The sequence below is a fragment of the Pipistrellus kuhlii genome, unplaced genomic scaffold, assembly GCF_014108245.1.
Source record: "Pipistrellus kuhlii isolate mPipKuh1 unplaced genomic scaffold, mPipKuh1.p scaffold_m20_p_22, whole genome shotgun sequence".
NCBI classification, from domain to species: Eukaryota; Metazoa; Chordata; class Mammalia; order Chiroptera; family Vespertilionidae; genus Pipistrellus; species Pipistrellus kuhlii.
In genome coordinates this window covers 5,269,617-5,286,351 of record NW_023425521.1, presented here as the reverse complement: position 1 = coordinate 5,286,351, position 16,735 = coordinate 5,269,617, and the positions used below count along the sequence as shown (strand labels likewise).

Sequence of the window (16,735 nt, the reverse complement as noted above, 5' to 3'; positions counted from 1 at the left end):
GCTTTCAGGTTTTGCTGCTTTTGTGGAGGGCCCTACCTGTCCAAAAGAGCACTTCCTCCCTCCGCTCTAGTCCCCTTGCCCTGTTCTATTTTCCTACATACAATTATCACCTGTAGATGTATTATAGACTCATTTGTCTTATTGACTGTAGTGTTATTTATAGCCCTCCCATAAATCCATCCCAAGACACAGGAATCCAAGACACCTGTCCCACGATGACTCAGCATGGACGTCGGCACACGGGGCTCTCATTTCTGCAGTAAATGTGGCTTCACACACGGGTGTGCAGATGGCCTGAAGTTCCCGGTTCCCTAAGAAGTTTCTGTATCTTCTCTATAGATTTCCAGGGTCCCCTATTCCCAGGGAGATCCCCCTCATTGGGCCAAGCCCCCTGCAGACTAGAATAACCCAATCCACACGGGAGGATTGAACACCCCCGCCCCCCCCAAGCACTATGCAGGCGCTGCTGGAGGCAGGGTGTGTGGTGGTGTAGCTCATTTTCTCCATTTCCTGCCTGGTGAGAGGAATGCTATTGCTTCCTCCCATCCCACAGCTGCCCTAGCGACGCCCAGATACCTTCCCTGCCTTTTTGCTGGAACTTAGCAACTATATCAGTAAGCTCATTGAGAGTATATTCTCTCATCAGGAAATTTTCTTGAGGTGGGAACTGCCCACCAGCTGGGGTTACCATCGCTGCGTTTTCACTTTTCTTTGTACCAGGGGTTGGATGGCATGGGGCGCTCTGCCCATTTCACGGTTAATCACCACAGTATCCTCCCTCCCTCCCCTCACTTTCCCAGGGATACCACCCCTTAGCATCCCGTTCACTCAGGCCTTCATCCGAGGCAGCTTGTGCCCTCCTAGCTCTGCAAAGCAGCATGCCACAGTATCCAGCCTATTATCCTGCTCTGCCACCCGTCTACCCGCCCGAAGCGAGCAGAGCTGTGAACCACTGCACGTGCTTTCTAACCTCAGTCTTCTTCCAACTGTCTAATTCAAGCTCCAGCCTCCAGTTGGACATGGGTGGCCAAAGTGCTCACAGTGGAGGCCAGCCCACTGCAGCAGCCATTGGGCCCCCTCCTTGGCTGCAGGGCACCGTGCACAGTTCCCCAAACAAGCACATCAGACCTGCTGGCCTTTGGAGTGTCACGTGACGGCTCACAAGCATCTACCGGATTGACCACCCTTCCCCTAGCGGAGGTCAATGGCCCACCTGAGTGTCCCCAGCGGATGCCTCTTTCCCAAGGCCCATTTCCTCGGTCTCCTAGGTGGCTTGCCAACCTGGGGCGTTCCTGGGGCGTTCCCAGGTGGCATCTGAGAGGGTGAAGAAGGAGGGAGGCCACGCCAGCTTCCTAGGAAGCAGGGTTTTGTTTTTTAATTTTGTTTTTCAATTGCAATTTACACTCCATATTATTTTGTATCAGTTTCAGGTGTACAGCGGGGCGGTTAGGTGGCAGGTTTAATAAGCAAGGAGAAAGCTTACAAGGCTTGTCCGGGGCAGACACAGGACAAGTCGACCTCTGCATCCACCCACCAGCATCCTAGGTCTGTCTGGAGCTTTAACGAGCTTCAGCCACCCGATGGTCTCCACCACACATTGCTTTCTCAAAGCTCCATCACACAGTCCCTCGGCGCCTCAGATCTCGGCCCCGCCCCTCCCCATGGGAAGTCTCGCGAGAATCCCGCTCCGGACAGACGTGGAGACTTTTGGCCTTTCCCGGATGCCGTAGCTCAGAGTCGCAGTTCTTAGCTAAGTGCTTCCGGGTTGCATCCCGGGAACGCTTCAGTGGTGCCAGTGGAACCAAACCCCGGTGGTATCAGTAAGTAGGAGACCGAACCGAGCCTGAGCGCCTGCCGTTAGCCCCCTCCTTTGATTCCTTGAAGACCCTGGTACAGCTCAGCAGGAGGGCCCAGAATTCCCGGGTGTCCCCACCGCTATGACTCAGGGGCTCATGTCTAGTCTCCTCTCCCAGGATTTTGGTTCAGTTCAGCGAGCTCACCTCCCGGTCTGAGAGATGAGGAGACCGAGGCTTAGAACACACACAGCCCCGAGGCGCGGTTTGCAGGCCCCGTCCCCTCCCCCGGGCTCCTCTCGGGTGGCACAGACCCTCTCTGTCCCCAGTCTTGGGTCCAAGGTCCCGTACAGACACCGGCCTCAGGCACATTCCCCTCAGTCACCCTCTACTGGTCTCCCTGACTGTCTGCAGGCCTGGGCAGCATGACTTTATTCCGGTCGGGCCTCCTGGTGCTGACGACGCCGCTGGCCGCCCTGGCCCCTCGCCTGGCCCCTATCCTGACCTCTGCGGCCCAGTTCGTGAACGACACGCTCTATGTACACCTGCAGCCGGGCATGAGCCTGGAGGGCCCAGCTCAGCCCCTGTCCACCCCCGTGCAGGCCACATTTGAGGTTCTGGATTTCATCTCGTACTTCTATGCCGGCGCCAACGTGCACCCGCACCTGGACATCAGAATTCTGCTAACCAATATCCAAAGCAAGAGCGCCTTTCTCCCTTCCCTGGCCAGCTCCGTTCAGAACCTGGCCCACCCGCCGGAGGTGGTGCTGACCGACTTCCAGACCCTGGATGGAAGCCAGTACAATCCGGTTAAGCAACAGCTAGAGCGGTATGCCACCAGCTGTTACAGTTGTTGTCCAACACTTACTTCGGTGCTGCTGTACCCCGATTATGAGTCTGCAGAACTGCCTGTGGGGTTCACCTTACCCTCCACCATCAGGCCATCCTCCCCTGTGGCCAGATCTCCAAAGCAGCCGGTGCGTGGCTACCACCGCGGGGCTGTGGGTGGCACGTTTGACCGCCTGCACAATGCCCACAAGGTGCTGCTCAGTGTCTCCTGCATCGTGGCCCAGGAGCAGCTTGTGGTGGGAGTAGCAGACAAAGACCTTTTGAAGGGTGAGTGGGGAAAATACTGGAATAGGGTGGTGGAGGACCCCCAAAATGCAAAAACAAAACAAACAATATATATATATATATTTGTTTGTTTGATTTCAGAGAGGAAGGAAGAGGGAGAGAGAGAGAGAGAAACACCCATGATGAGAGAGATTCATGGATTGGCTGCCTCCTGCAAGTCCTGCACTGGGGATCGAGCCCACAATCTGGGCATGTGCCCTTGACCAGAGTTGAACCTGGGGCCTTTCATTTTGCAAGCCGATGCTCTATCCACTGAGCCAAACCGGCCAGGGCCCCAAAAGTCCTTGTAATGTGCCAGTGCCAAGGTTGAGAGAGGGTAGGGCCATCCGTTACTTTCTACCCCTCCCAAATGTTACACACAGTGCCGGGCACTCAGTTAGTGCTAAGGAAACTTTGTTAAACGAATAAAAGCAGCCTTCTCAATGTGTAGTCTGATCACCACTCATTCAGAGTCCCCCAAAACATGGAACCAAGGAGTCTGCATTTTTAACAAATCCTTGAATGCCTTTGTCTGGTTCTGATGCCCACTGGCACTGCTAGTTCTCTGGACACATGCCAGCCCCAGCACTGACTGTTGTGCTTGCCTCTCATAGTTTTCCCATCACAGACCACGTCCGAGTTTAGCCCTTCTTCCTGCCACCCACCTCTGGAGACACGATGCTTAGGGACACTTTTCCCCAAACTGGCCCATACTCTTCCTCCCCAATAGAAAGATCTCACTGTTCTGGGCTCCTTCCTCAGGCAAGTTACTCCCCGAGCTGCTCCAATCCTACGCTGAGCGTGTGGAACATCTGAGTGAGTTCCTGGTGGACATCAAGCCCTCCTTGGCTTTTGATATCGTCCCCCTGCTGGACCCCTATGGGCCTGCTGGCTCTGACCCCTCCCTGGAGTTCCTGGTGGTCAGCGAGGAGACCTATCGTGGGGGGATGGCTGTCAACCGCTTCCGCCATGAGAAGGTAACCTGTGAGGGAGATTGGCAGAGGGAGGGGTTCAGGGAGGGGAGGGTGCTATGGAAAGTACCATCACCCCAGAGGAGGGAAGAGAGGGCCCAAGGTGGTAAAAAGAGGCAAGGAGGAACTGGTTCCCAGGTTGTCTTCTGGGACAAGCTCTACCTCTGGAGTAAGTAGGGGAGGGTAAGGGGGCAAGTTGGTGTCAGTGTTTGCCCCTCTTTTCCTCTCCTCACCCCTCCTCCTTTACTTCAGGACCTGAAGGAGCTTACCTTGTACCAGATCCAGCTATTGCATGACCCAGGCCACAGGGAGAATGAAGAGGACAAAATCAGCTCCTCCAGCTCCCGCCAGCGAATGCTGGGAAACCTGCTTCGGCCTCCACATGTAAGCATGTCTTTCCTTCCTCCCACCTTCTTGGATAGGCTGGAAATGCTAGAAGGTGGAGACGGAAGGATTCAACCCAAACATGAGCCTGAGGACCCTTGTAACTGGGGTTCCTTTTATCTACCCCCAGGTGAGGTCAGGGCTCCCTGCTGGTCTCTACGTGATCGGGCTGACAGGCATAAGTGGCTCTGGGAAGAGCGCAGTAGCTCAGCGGCTAAAGGGCCTGGGAGCGTATGTCATCGATTGTGACCAACTGGGCCATCGGGCCTACACGCCGGCTGGTCCTGCCTACCAGCCCGTGGTGCAAGCCTTTGGAACAGGTAGTGACTGCCGAGGGCTGGGGGAGGCCTGAAGTGAGGAGGTGGCCTGGTCTCTTTGCCCAATCCTCTGTCTCTGTCATCTAGATATTCTCCACAAAGATGGCTTTATCAACAGGAAGGTCCTGAGCAGCCGGGTTTTTGGAAACAAGGTAAATACACGCCTCTCCAAAGGTCCTCAGCTGCAGTAGACCCAGGGGTTGGGACCCAATGTACTTCTCTGGACTGGTCCATCTTCAAGGAGAGTAACCACTGCCCACTCCCTCTACCCTGCTTCTCAGAAGCACCTGAAGAAGCTCACGGACATTATGTGGCCGGTTATCGCAAAGCTGGCCCGAGAGGAGATGGATAGGGCTGTGGCTGCGGGTGAGTCAGAGGGATGCTGGGAGCGGCTGAGGGGCACAGTGAAGCAGATCCTTTCCCCGGGAGTTTCCTACTCCAAGCTAGACCGCCCACATTCTCGGGGGACCATGTTTTGTTGACTGTCTGACTGTAGCAAGTGACAGGGTACTGCTGGTCGTGACTGGAGTCTCCCTACAGGAAAGCGGGTGTGCGTGATTGAAGCTGCCGTGCTTCTTGAAGCCGGCTGGCAGAGCATGGTGCATGAGGTGTGGACCATTGTCATCCCTGAGACTGAGGTATCTGGAGCCCACCTGCCACCCCATCTCCACTGCAGACTACTTGGAGCCAGTTGGCTGACAAATGTCATGTCTGTACCTAGGCTGTACGACGAATTATGGAGAGGGATGGCCTGAGTGAGGCTGCAGCTCAAAGCCGGCTTCAGAGCCAGATGAGTGGACAGCAGCTTGTGGACCAGAGCCACGTGGTGCTAAGCACCTTATGGGAGCCGCATGTCACCCAGCTCCAGGTTGATGCCCAGGGAAAAGCTGGGTTGTTGGGAGGGACTCTACAGTGAATGCCCACCTGACTGTCTTTTCCTCACAACATTCTGGTTGCCCAAAGGTGGAGAAAGCCTGGGCCCTCCTGCAGAAGCGCATAGATGCCATCCAGCCATTCTGATAATGAGTTTTCTGTGGGGCCAGATTGGCCTCTGGAGCTGACAGGAGATCATCCAGTGGTGAGGAGGGATGGTGGCTTCCATGCTCACCCTAGCTTTGGCCTAGAGGGCTCTGAGCTAAGCTGGGTGGGGCAGGGCCTGGTGGACAAAGGAAGCCTATCCAACTTGCAGGTGTTTGACCAACACTGAGGATGTGGCCCATGGGGCAACAGGCCCCTCTGGCATTCCAGCCCCATTCTTGCCTACAGGTGTCTGACACCTAAGGCTAGTAGGGGAGAAAGGGGGGGAAGGGCAAACAATGAAACTTGTAACAGAATTAAAGGTTGATGTTTCCAGGTGCTGTCTGTATGGTGTCTGCTTCCTGCTCCAATGCCTCTAGGTAACTTTGGGATCCTTGAGCCACAGGGGCAGGACTCAGGCCTGAGCTGGAAGCCAGGAGTACAGTGGCTAAGAGCATGGCCTTTGGAGCTAACCAGACTGAAGCCAGCCTTGGCCCTGTCACTGAGTAGCTGTGTGCATTTGGACAAGTTACAAACTTTCTAGGTTCCTCAGTTTCCTTATCTGTGAAGTAACATAACTTGGCCAATAGGCTCTTTGGAAGTATTGATTCCACAAGTACCCAGCTGGATCCTAGGGTTGATGTTGGAGGAGCATTCTTCAACACGCCAGGCGGGCCTCTGCCATCACAAAGCCCACAGCCTGGTGGAGTTGGACGAGGTGGCTGGACTAACTGGTGGGCCAGGGACTCCTGGGCCTGGCAGTATGCCTGTGTGTGCACAGCTGTCTGCAGACATTACTGGAACAGCCTTTGGAAGGGACCCCATTTCACAGAATGTGCTCCCAGCCGCCTGCCCCAAGGGAGGGAGACCAACAGGGTGACCTCCCCAAAGCAACCTGTATCAGCCCAACAGCCAGCTCAGCCCACTCCGCGGGCTGGCGTTCCCTGGCTGCGCACGCACGGCACCCTCGCCCCGCCCCTTTCTCCTTGGCCGCGGATTGGCTGGTTTGGGTCACGTGGGCATGCTCGCTTTTCCGGGCGACTGGCCTCCCGCAGGCTGGTTTCCGGTGCGGTGGGTCGGAGATGACGGAACCCGGCGCTTCTCTGGAGGACCCCTGGGTCAAGGCAAGCCCCGCGGGCGAGCACGCCGTGGAGGGGAGGGCGGGGCGGGCGCGTGCACGAAGGGAGTCCAGAAGATGAGGGCATCACTCCGGTGCCCAGAGTAGCCCTGCTTCCGCCCTCCGGGCCGGGGTCCAGAGAAGACAGCCCACCCCCACGCGTGCTAAGGCGGGAGGTGACAGGCGTGTGTGCGGAGTGTGCGGGGACGGGTTTGAGGCTGTGGGGTTGGGAGGAGGTGTTGGGCAGGCGGGGTCACGCCGAGGGGCGGGGACCCCACGACTTAGCCAGTCTTGGCTCTCGGGGAAATCCTTCCGTTTCTTGCGCGCCCGTTTGTGTCCGTCCGTCCTTCCTTCAATTGCCTGCTCACGTGTGTGTCGGTCCTTCAATTGCCTGCTCACGTGTGTGTCGGTCCTTCAATTGCCTGCTCACGTGTGTGTCGGTCCTTCAATTGCCTGCTCACGTGTGTGTCGGTCCTTCAATTGCCTGCTCACGTGTGTGTCGGTCCTTCAATTGCCTGCTCACGTGTGTGTCGGTCCTTCAATTGCCTGCTCACGTGCGTGCGGGTCCTTCCGTTGCCCGCGCACCTGCCTGAGTGCCTACGATTGGATGCGCAGAGTGAATGGAAGAGGCTTCCTCCGGGGACGGAGGTCTGATGAGCTTTCCTCCCTTGCTGGGTGCCGCAGGTGGAGTATGCCTACAGCGACAACAGCCTGGACCCCGGTGAGTGCCTCCCCACCGGCTTCAGCTCCGGAGTGACACTCCCACTTCAGCCCTGTAGATTCGCTTGGCCTTGGCAGCCACCGCTGACCACAGTCCGCTGTCTCTGAGCCTGAAACAGTGAGGGAGGAGCGGGAGGACAAGGGCAGGAGGCATGGGAGGGCGATCCTAGTTCCCTCTGCTCTGGAACAGGGAAGTGATAGGAATAGTGACTGCTGGTCTCTCCCCCTCATCGGGCCCAGGTGTTACTTTGTGAGCCAGCGGTACCATTGCAGCCAGTGGAGCAGTTCAGACCCCGGGGACAGGAGCATCACAGCGTGGCTGGCCCAGAATGGCTAGCTTTTGGTTTAAGGGGAGAGGTCAGCATTTAAGGATCAGGGAGCCATTGTGCCCACAGGTGTCTGAGGGCCTAGCAGTGTTCCCCTCACCCCCCACCTTACCCCTTAGTGATTGGGGCCTTTCTTTTCCAGGGCTTCTTATAGAAAGCTCCCGCAAGGGGAGCGTAGTGTCCAGAGCTAATAGCATCGGTTCTACCAGTGCCTCTTCCGTCCCCAACACAGGTAGGCAGCCACATCCCCCACGTTGCAGGGCTCAGATACGCCACCATTTTAGTATCTCTCTCAGGACGCTCCAGCCATCCATGTGGGGTGCTAGAGCCCTAGTGCTAGGCACAGGGTCTCCCCATCTTTTATCTCATCCAGAATATTAAGTTCCCGTGTCCATCTGCTACCTGGGCACTACGTTCTTTTTCCCAGTTAAGCAAAGATGGATTCGCTGGGTCTCACTGGGCCTCAATGACCTCTCTCTGCCCCCAATTCTGAGTGCAGATGACGAGGACAGTGATTACCACCAGGAGTCCTACAAGGAGTCCTACAAGGACCGGCGCCGGCGAGCACACACACAAGCTGAGCAGAAGAGGAGGGATGCTATCAAGGTGATTGGGGAGGCCTCGGCCAGCACAGGGAGGTCCTGCATTTCAGATTCATTGTGCCCTGACCCCATTAGACAGGCCCAAGCGACCTGCAGGCAGCTAATCTAGTTCCTGTACGGGAACACTCCCTCCTTCCAGCCCCTTACCCCTTTCAGGTTGTGAGTACGGGACTTAGTGCCCTGGAAGGAAAATGTTGTGCCAGTGTGTCTTAGCCCCTCGGAGTTAAGGAATCCGTTTTCCCTTGCGCTCTCCACAGAGAGGTTATGACGACCTCCAGACCATCGTCCCCACCTGCCAGCAGCAGGACTTCTCCGTTGGCTCCCAGAAGCTCAGCAAAGCCATGGTCCTGCAGAAGAGTAAGGCAGGGAGGGCCCTGGAGGGCTGGAGCAAAGGGGCTCTGGGCAGGCTCACCTCATACCCACTGTGGCCTGGCCCTCTGGGTGGTTGTAACGGGCGACTTGGGGAATGGGGAAAAGGGAAACAAGATCAGCCTTGTCCTCTGGCTGAGATTTCCTCTGTGCCCACCACCTCTTTCCACCTCCACCCCCAGCTATTGACTACATCCAGTTTTTGCACAAGGAGAAGAAAAAGCAGGAGGAGGAGGTGTCCACACTACGCAAGGATGTCATGGCCCTAAAGATCATGAAAGTGTAAGGGTGCCCAACTGTGGGAACCAGGGCTTCTGAGGGGACTGGGGCCAACTTCAGTTCACACTCTTATCTTTGTTCAAAGGCCGCATCAGATAATATTCTCACTCCCTCCGGTGGCCACTTAGAGGTGCCAGATTATTATGATCTCTGAACGCATCGTAATCTGGCCACTCAATGTGTGTGTGTGTGAATTCGTGCATGGGTGGAGTCCAGCCAGCGAGAAGGGACATGGGCGGTTGGCCGGCCTGCCTGCTGGTCAAACTCCTGGTCAAGGGGACAATTTGTATATTGGCCTTTTATTATATAGGACAGTGATCTGCAAACAGCGACTTGCGAACCACATGAGGCTCTTTGGCCCCTTGAGTTTTTAGCAAAGGCCAGCTTAGGAGTATCCTAATTTATAATGATGTACCTACCTATATAGTTTAAGTTTTAAAAATTGGGCTCTCAAAAGAAATTTCAATCCGTTGTACTGTTAATATTTGGCTCTGTTGACTAATGAGTTTGCCTGATATAAAATAGACACTGAGAGGTAGATTAATTCAGAGATCATAATAATATGGCTACTCAGTGCAGGTCTGTTTTTAACATAAAAGCAGTATCTAGCCTATGAATACATCCCCAAAGCTCTCTAGGAATCTTCTTAGATGGGGGAGGTATTGGGGTCACCCTATTACTCCTGGCCTGGTGGAGCTGCTGTAGCACCTTAGCCCTGGCTGTTTGCTTTTAGGAACTACGAGCAGATTGTGAAGGCACACCAGGACAACCCCCACGAGGGGGAAGATCAGGTTTCTGACCAGGTCAAGTTCAGTGTGTTTCAAGGCATCATGGACTCGCTGTTCCAGTCCTTCAATGCTTCCATCTCCATGGCCAGCTTCCAGGAGCTGTCGGCCTGTGTCTTCAGCTGGATTGAGGAGCACTGTAAGCCTCAGGTATGGGCAGCAGCGGTCACAGGGCCTGGGTCTTCTCCCACCTTTAGGCAAAGTGACCCAAGCCATTTTCGAAAAGCAGCTATATTTTCGGTTTCTTCAGGGTGTTTCTGCAACTTTCAGTACGTTCCCCCTTCTTTGCTTTCTAAAGTTGTTAGAGTGTCATTGATCAAATATGATCTGAGCACTTATGCTTGTAAGGCCAAGCTCTGCCTTGGTTTACTCCATGTTGTCACCTTGGTCACTCGGCTGCCCAGCATGTAAGTTCTATCTCTTGAAGCAGAATTACGTGGGGTTTTTGGAAAGATTTCTAGCCCCAACCCCAGCCCTACTAAGGTAGCTTTTCCTGGAGTTTACTATTTGTAATGGTGTGGTGTGTTAATGGTATTAAACTGAGTCTTTTGCTTTTGAGGCCTAGTTGCTTTTGCTGGAGCTTAAGCTTGTTTCTCACATTCTTGCTTTTTTATTATGAGACACTTGAAACATCAAGAGAATTTACATTGAATATTCATACGTCACCCAGATTTTATTAACATTTTCCGTATTATCACATAGCTGTCACATTGGGGGCATTGCAGAGTGAACTGCAGACATCGGTGTTCCCAGGGGCTTTCTTTTCCCCACGAGCACACCTGGTCAGGTGTCCCAGACGCTCTGCCCTCACCTGGGCATCATCTCTCTTGCTCTGCTGCCCTCAGACCCTACGGGAGATCGTGATTGGCGTCCTGCACCAACTGAAGAACCAGCTTTACTGACCTGCAGAACAGCCAGCGGGAGGTCTCCAGTCTCCTACTTGGTCACAACCACTGGCTTGTGAGATTGGACTGCGACACCGTGCACCAGTCAGCTGGGCTCTCTCTCATGTTTCATTCCCAGGCCCCTCGTCCTCAGGGGACTGGGGTGTTTGTGAAAGCTTCTCATTAATTTATTATATTGACTATAGAGCTCGACGAACCTTGTAATATAAGGTTCCCTCCATAAAAGTCCTCAGAATGGGGGTCTGCTCTGGACACCCCCCCTTTCTGAAGCCTCAGATTTCAGCACATGATCTACATATACTTAGAAACTACTGTTTGCCTGTTTCGGTATGTTGGGTGACTGGTCCACATTTGGCCATTTTGGCAGTAGTTGCTCAGGAGGAAAGCAGGAGAAAATGCCACAAGGCATTCTGTAACTTCCACAGCTACGAAGGGTGAGAGGTGGCTCATGTCCAGGCTAGAGCTGCCTGTCGGCCTAAGGTAGAGCCACGGCTTTCTGGCCGGCTCAGGCTCGGCTGCCCGGGTCCTGCTCCTGCCGCTTACCCCATTGCCTCCTCCCTGCTCGGCAGCAGAGGGAAGCAGCCTCCCACCTACTCCTGCCTCTGACCCCTCAGTCATTGGCGCTGCACAGCAGAGTCAAATGTGACAAAAGTTTTTATTTTTATAAATACCAACAAAACAGTTTTGCTAAAGTTACAATTTTTAAAAATTAGCTGGGCCTCAAACCACCGCAGCTTTCTGTGAGGTGTGTCTGGGGCTCTGCCATCTCTCACGTGCTGCCGACATTTCTCCCAGGACAGAGGTGGTGAAGGCTGAGGTATATGGAAGCCAAGAGAGTCGAGGGTGCAGCCCTGGACTCCTTGAATGCTGTGTATAATAGCCTCTATCTAAGTTCCCCAACCTCTCCCTTCCCCAGATTTAATATCGGGGGGGTTTGATTATCCAGAGGAAATTAAATATTTTTATATCTAATTATATTACAATAAATATTGCCAAATGCTTTAGTTTTGTTCCAAGTCTAAGTGTTAAGCGCAAGCACTTGAAATTACATTCTAGGCCATGTAATGAGTGTACCCACCCACTGTGGGTGACCAGCACTCCTCCTCCCCCTCCTGCTCTAATCCTCTGGTTTATGCCCCTCTCCCAACTGCCCGCTCCAGGGTTGAGATCAGTAACAATAAAAAGCTGGCAGCCAGTCTGGGCCCTGACCCCTAACAGTCCTACCACAGCGGCGCTCAGGGGTCTGGCAGCTTGACATTGTAATCTTCATCGGTCTCTATCCCAACCTCCTCCTGCGGGGCAATGAGGCAGTGAGTGACCTCTGGGTGGAACCCCAGGGGAGCAGGGAGAGAAAGAGAGCCACTTACAAAGAACTGCTTCTTACTCTTAGGGTATCCTTCAAGGATCGCATCACACAGCTCTGTTGCCTGGCAAGAAACAAAAGCCCCCCTTGGTGGATCCCTGACGGGGCAGCAGTTTCTGGGGGGGCTACTTTCCAGGGCCTGCCTTGGAATTCCGCACTTACCATCCTCTTGCGCTTCCTCCACTCCTTGCAGTACTTCTGCTTCTCTCTGTACACCTAAGCAGGGGAACAGGTCTAAGCCCTTAGCCCCACGGCAGGGCAGCCACAGGGTCAACTCTTGTGCTGGCTTCTCTGCACAGGCTGCCCTCCCTCCCAGCTCACCTGTTCTTTCTCTTCCGGGGTCACGTGGTTGGTGGCTGCTTTGATGTTCTTCAGTCTCTCTGTGTAGCCAGCACATTCCTTCTTTAACTCCTGGATCTCTTTCTGCATCTCCGGTGTGGTCAGGGCACTGGACAACTCCTTCAGCTCTGAAACCACATCTCCACGAGATCACTTGCTGTCCCCACGGAGGGTGCTCTTCCAGTGGGTACTCCGAGGTGGTAGGCCAGGCCTCCACTTGCTCTGGGTTTTATACCCAGGGTCCAGGATGGGCCCCTTATTCTAGAAATGTCCAGGGAGCTGTAGCCAGTTAGAGCAGCAGCAATAAAGGGAAGTGTGGGGACAGTTTACTGAGAATCATAGTAGGGAAAGCAGATGCGTGCCCTGCCCATTTGTATTTCAAAAGCCTTTAGCTGTCCTGCATTTCTCTTCATGGAAATGCTATGGCAGCCCAGCAAAGGGATCCTCGCCGCAGTGAGAATGCAGTCAACACCCATTTCCTGAGGAATTCCTGACCTCTGGACAGACCCTGATCTGGCTAGGGGCACCCTCCTGAGCAGCCCATTCCTACCAGCTTCCATTTGGCGGCAGCTCTGCTGCAAGCTCTGCACCTTGGCAGTGAGGGTGACGATTTTGGCATCCAAGCTTTGGAGGTCAGCATCATTCACCGTGTCAAACTGGTCCTGCCAAAGACAAAGGTGGCCTGGTGTGTCACACAGGATGGGAACTCACGTCTCACTGGCAACATTCACACACACTTAAGAACCTTGGGGCGCGGCTACAGTGTTTGCACAGGTTCAAGCCTTGGACCGATGAGAGGGCACAGCCCTCTCGTGGCCACGTGCAAGTCCCAGCTTGGAGGGCAGAGCCCTCCCCGCACAATGATGGCCAACAGCTGTAGGTGTGAGCTTCAACCTGTGTCTGAGCACGTGGCCCCACATGCCTAAGTAATACAGGCTGCAAGCAAACAAAGCTTCATCAGGTGCATGTAATGGAGTAGGATCAAGACCCACGAGAATGTTGTAAGCATCCTGACCAGGCCCTTACATTGCCTCGTGGCATCGGCTATAAAATAAAGACCCGGCTTGTGGGCATTGGCGCTGCTGGGTCCCCATCAGCCACTCACTATTGCCTATGGATGATGCTTTTGCTCTACACTGAGTAGTCGACAGCTGAGTAGCTGTGGCAAGAGGCCACCTGGCCTGCAGAGCATAACAACTGTCTGGCCCTTTACAGAAAAAACAAAAAAAACTTTCATCTTCCTTAGGGGACCTTCAACAGAGTAGTAACAATGAAACCTGTGGGGTGCTAAGTAAAGGAAGATAAATGAGAAACGGGGTCTGTCTGAGGGCAGTTTAGTGGGGAGACAAGTGAAAAGACAATTATACTACAGTATGCCTCAAGAGGCCAGCACCTCAAGAGGCCATGAGCTCTGGCTGCAGTGTTTGAGACCAGGAGATGTTAGGATATTGCAATAGATGAGGAGCATCTGAACTAGAGCAGTGATGGCAAGTGGATTCAGGAAGGGGAAATCAGCTGGACTTGATGGCTGAGAGCCACGTGAGATAAGGGAGGTTAAGAATGAGCCCCTCCTCTCTGGCTTGGGGGAAGACTGATTCCATTACGAAAGAAGAATGTGCCCTAGCTGATATGGCTCAGTGGATAAAGCCTCAGCCTGCGACTGAAAGGTCACAGGTTCGATTCCGGTCAAGGGCACATGCCCAAGTTGCAGACTCGATCCTCAGAAGGGGGCATGCAGAAGGCAGCCAGCCAATCAATGATTCTCATCATTGATCTTTTGGGTTTTGTTTTTTTCTCTCTCTCTGCCTTCTTCCCTGAAATCAAGAAAAGAAAAAAAAAAAAGCCAGTAGGGGAGAGCTGTCGCATCCTACTGTAGCCATAATGATTCTGAAAGACATCCATTTGGAGGTCTGGGCTGGAGATACAAAATTAATGTGTTTAGGAAGGCAGGTGGAGACAGAAGGAAAATAAAGAAGGTGGGTCTAATCTAGATGATTGGGAGTAAGAACTTCCAAGCATAAATGGATCTTGGATTTTCTGTCATCTATCATATTTTATGAAGTTTGGATCATAGCAAGGTTTTAAAGGATGGATGGGGCCCTTTTAATGGCGTAAGACAGCTGAGTTTCATGGATTGCCTCAATTCTCCCAAAGAGAGTTCATACTTCAGGCTGATTCCTCTAAATTAGGCTTGCACGGGGCGGGCGCGGGGGATGAGGGGGGGGGAGCGGCAATTTGCGGGGACTTCCCTCACCTGGTCCGCGAAATAAATCTTCTGCTTGCCGTACATCTTCTCTTTGATCTTGCCTTGTTGGGCCAGCTGCTCCAGCGCCTTCACCACGGCCTGGCAGAGGCGAGAGCGGAGCAATGAGTGGCTTCGGGCCGGGCGGCCGGCCTTAGGAAGCCCAGGGCTAGAATGGCAGCGCCCAGGCGGCAGGACCCCAGGCCGGCGTGAGGGGCGCCCAGGGGGGAATCCCGGGAGGGTCCTCACCGCTTTGCCCAGCCCGTGCTCCCGCTGCAGGTTCCCAAACACATCCTGGGCGCTGTAGGGCCGGTTCTGCTCCTGCAGGTACTTCAGGAGGATCCCGGGGGCTGCGGGGGGAGCAAACACAGGGGAGGGTCACTCAGCCGACCCCTGACCCGCTCCCCTCGGGTCTCCCCGGCTCCCGAGGCCCGCGTACCCCCAGCCGCCGCTTCAGCCCTGCCTTTACTCATGGCCTTTCCCGCCGCCAAACTCCGAAAGCCGGACGTTACAGTTGCTCCGGGCAACGGCTTCTTCCGGCGGCGGGAGGGGCGGGCCTCGTGCGGTGATTGGCAGAAGAGGACGCCTTCTCGCGAGGAGCGGAGCGGCCCTTCCGGGCCCCCTAGGCAATGTCTGCCCGGAGCTGGGCCGCCGCCGCGCCGCCCCGGCCTGGGGGTCTCCGCGGAGGCGGCGGGGGCACACGCTCCCCATCTCCTCTCACTCCCCCTCGGGACGGAAGCCGCAGTAAACCACGCCTTGTTTGTGACCCAGCCCCCACGGCGGGTGAGCAGAGCCGAAGGTTCCAGCGGGAATCCTCAGGGTCAACTCCCACTGGGCCATGGGCTCGCTCAAGGTCACTGCGCCGTTACGGTCAGGGCCACGTCCTGTCCCACGGCCCGAGGCCCTCTGCCGTTAGGCTTACCATTTGTAGAGTAGGAACCAAGGCTACTTGCAGAAGGGCGATCGTAGACTTAGGAAGTGACCTTTGTTTGCTGGTTACCGAGCCCCGCATATAGGGGGCGCTCAGTTCCTGCTGTGGTTTGAACGCCAAGGAAAGACAGGGAGGGCTGCGAGGGGGCTATTCAACCGAAAAGCTTTTGGAAGAGTTTCCTGTTGGCCGAGTCAATTTTATGGCAACACCTGGCAGGTACTTTCCACTCCTGCCCACAGTGGCTAACAGGACAAAGCTTAAAAATAAGTATTTCTAGTTTCTGAGGTCAGGTGAAGGCCAAAAGAGCAGCTGTCCCTGCAGCTCAATCCAGATGGGGGACGTGGTGTTACTTTTTAAAGCCTTCCGTTACCTAAACTCTCATTAGCCTTTGAAATACACTTGACGTCACACGTTTAGGGAGAAATATCAAGGATTGGATGGCCGGGCCAGTGTGGCTCAGTTGGTTGGAGCGTCACTGGGCACCGAAAGGTTGCTGGTTCTGTTCCAATCAGGGCACATAGATTGCGGGTTTGATGTCTGGTGGGAGCCTGTACAGGAGGCAACCAATGTTTCTCTCATACATTGATGTTTTTCTTTCCCTCTCTCTGAAATCAGTAAAAGCATCTTCAGGTGAGGATTAAAAATCAAAAAAGAATTAAAAATGATGGAACTGCAGGCTAGATGGTGATCAGGAGTGTCAGAGCTCATGCCTGGGCTCTCCTGGGGAGGGGACCGTGGCCTCACACCATGTGATTTTCTGACCATCACAGAGGAAGCCCAATAGGCAAATGGGTTCCTCACACCTGGACTTCCTCGTCTGAGGCTCTCGCCCCTCTAATCACACACCAGATTAACAAGAGGCCCATCAAGGGTAGGACACTATTCATTAGTCTCTTAAATATTGTTCTCATAGAAGATTTATTCCCCAGCACCCCTCCTGCCCCTACCCCACCCCAATTCACAGTGGAGGACTAAGGAGATTCAGAGCAGGATCCCCAGGTACAAGAAACACCTTCCAAAGATTTTGCTCTCCTTCCTTCCCTCCTTGCTAACTCCCAAGCCTGGAGCTACACACACTCATGCAAACACACAAAATCCCACTCCCTTCCCACACCTCCCATTTCTTTCCACACCAGAGATCACCTATAAGACATCTGGGCTC

General features: G+C 54.3%; 3 protein-coding genes across 5 annotated transcripts; 2 read left to right on the top strand and 1 right to left on the bottom strand.

The window, feature by feature from the left end:
- The first annotated feature begins 1,675 nt into the window (after positions 1–1,675).
- COASY (Coenzyme A synthase) lies at positions 1,676–5,934 on the top strand. 2 transcript variants are annotated; one of them, XM_036451053.2, is made up of 10 exons: positions 1,676–1,820; positions 2,208–2,909; positions 3,669–3,883; positions 4,130–4,261; positions 4,392–4,581; positions 4,666–4,730; positions 4,860–4,944; positions 5,119–5,216; positions 5,300–5,446; positions 5,542–5,934. In XM_036451053.2, exons 2-10 carry the CDS (start codon positions 2,219–2,221, stop codon positions 5,596–5,598), a joined length of 1,680 nt encoding a protein of 559 aa, XP_036306946.1. In that variant the 5' UTR covers positions 1,676–1,820; positions 2,208–2,218; the 3' UTR covers positions 5,599–5,934. The 2 variants fall into 2 exon arrangements, with proteins under 2 accessions (XP_036306946.1, XP_036306948.1); XM_036451055.2 differs by lacking the exon at positions 1,676–1,820 and adding an exon at positions 1,828–2,085.
- A 451-nt stretch (positions 5,935–6,385) lies between these two features.
- Positions 6,386–11,401, top strand: MLX (MAX dimerization protein MLX). 2 transcript variants are annotated; one of them, XM_036451056.2, is made up of 8 exons: positions 6,388–6,719; positions 7,397–7,433; positions 7,901–7,990; positions 8,258–8,364; positions 8,618–8,717; positions 8,912–9,011; positions 9,742–9,943; positions 10,639–11,401. In XM_036451056.2, exons 1-8 carry the CDS (start codon positions 6,429–6,431, stop codon positions 10,693–10,695), a joined length of 984 nt encoding a protein of 327 aa, XP_036306949.1. In that variant the 5' UTR covers positions 6,388–6,428; the 3' UTR covers positions 10,696–11,401. The 2 variants fall into 2 exon arrangements, with proteins under 2 accessions (XP_036306950.1, XP_036306949.1); XM_036451057.2 differs by lacking the exon at positions 7,901–7,990 and having other exon boundaries at positions 6,386–6,719.
- Positions 11,335–15,556, bottom strand: LOC118726366 (PSMC3 interacting protein). The gene is made up of 8 exons (XM_036451052.2): positions 15,082–15,556; positions 14,892–14,992; positions 14,655–14,744; positions 12,951–13,062; positions 12,383–12,528; positions 12,224–12,277; positions 12,066–12,125; positions 11,335–11,990 (listed from the first exon to the last, which is right to left on the bottom strand). Exons 1-8 carry the CDS (start codon positions 15,113–15,115, stop codon positions 11,934–11,936), a joined length of 654 nt encoding a protein of 217 aa, XP_036306945.1. The 5' UTR covers positions 15,116–15,556; the 3' UTR covers positions 11,335–11,933.
- Between the last annotated feature and the right edge of the window lie 1,179 nt (positions 15,557–16,735).

Bases quoted from the DNA above. Each gene is read 5' to 3' on its own strand.
- COASY (XM_036451055.2), top strand. From the start codon at position 2,016: ATGAGGAGACCGAGGCTTAGAACACACACAGCCCCGAGGCGCGGTTTG. The intron at 2,910-3,668 runs GTGAGTGGGGAA...CTCCTTCCTCAG, and splicing joins AGACAAAGACCTTTTGAAGG to GCAAGTTACTCCCCGAGCTG. The intron at 3,884-4,129 runs GTAACCTGTGAG...CCTTTACTTCAG, and splicing joins ACCGCTTCCGCCATGAGAAG to GACCTGAAGGAGCTTACCTT.
- MLX (XM_036451056.2), top strand. From the start codon at position 6,429: ATGTGCTCCCAGCCGCCTGCCCCAAGGGAGGGAGACCAACAGGGTGAC. The intron at 8,365-8,617 runs GTGATTGGGGAG...CGCTCTCCACAG, and splicing joins AGAGGAGGGATGCTATCAAG to AGAGGTTATGACGACCTCCA. The intron at 8,718-8,911 runs GTAAGGCAGGGA...CTCCACCCCCAG, and splicing joins AGCCATGGTCCTGCAGAAGA to CTATTGACTACATCCAGTTT.
- LOC118726366 (XM_036451052.2), bottom strand. From the start codon at position 15,115: ATGAGTAAAGGCAGGGCTGAAGCGGCGGCTGGGG. The intron at 12,529-12,950 runs GTAGGAATGGGC...ATGTGGTTTCAG, and splicing joins CTGCCGCCAAATGGAAGCTG to AGCTGAAGGAGTTGTCCAGT. The intron at 12,278-12,382 runs GTGAGCTGGGAG...TCCCCTGCTTAG, and splicing joins CCCCGGAAGAGAAAGAACAG to GTGTACAGAGAGAAGCAGAA.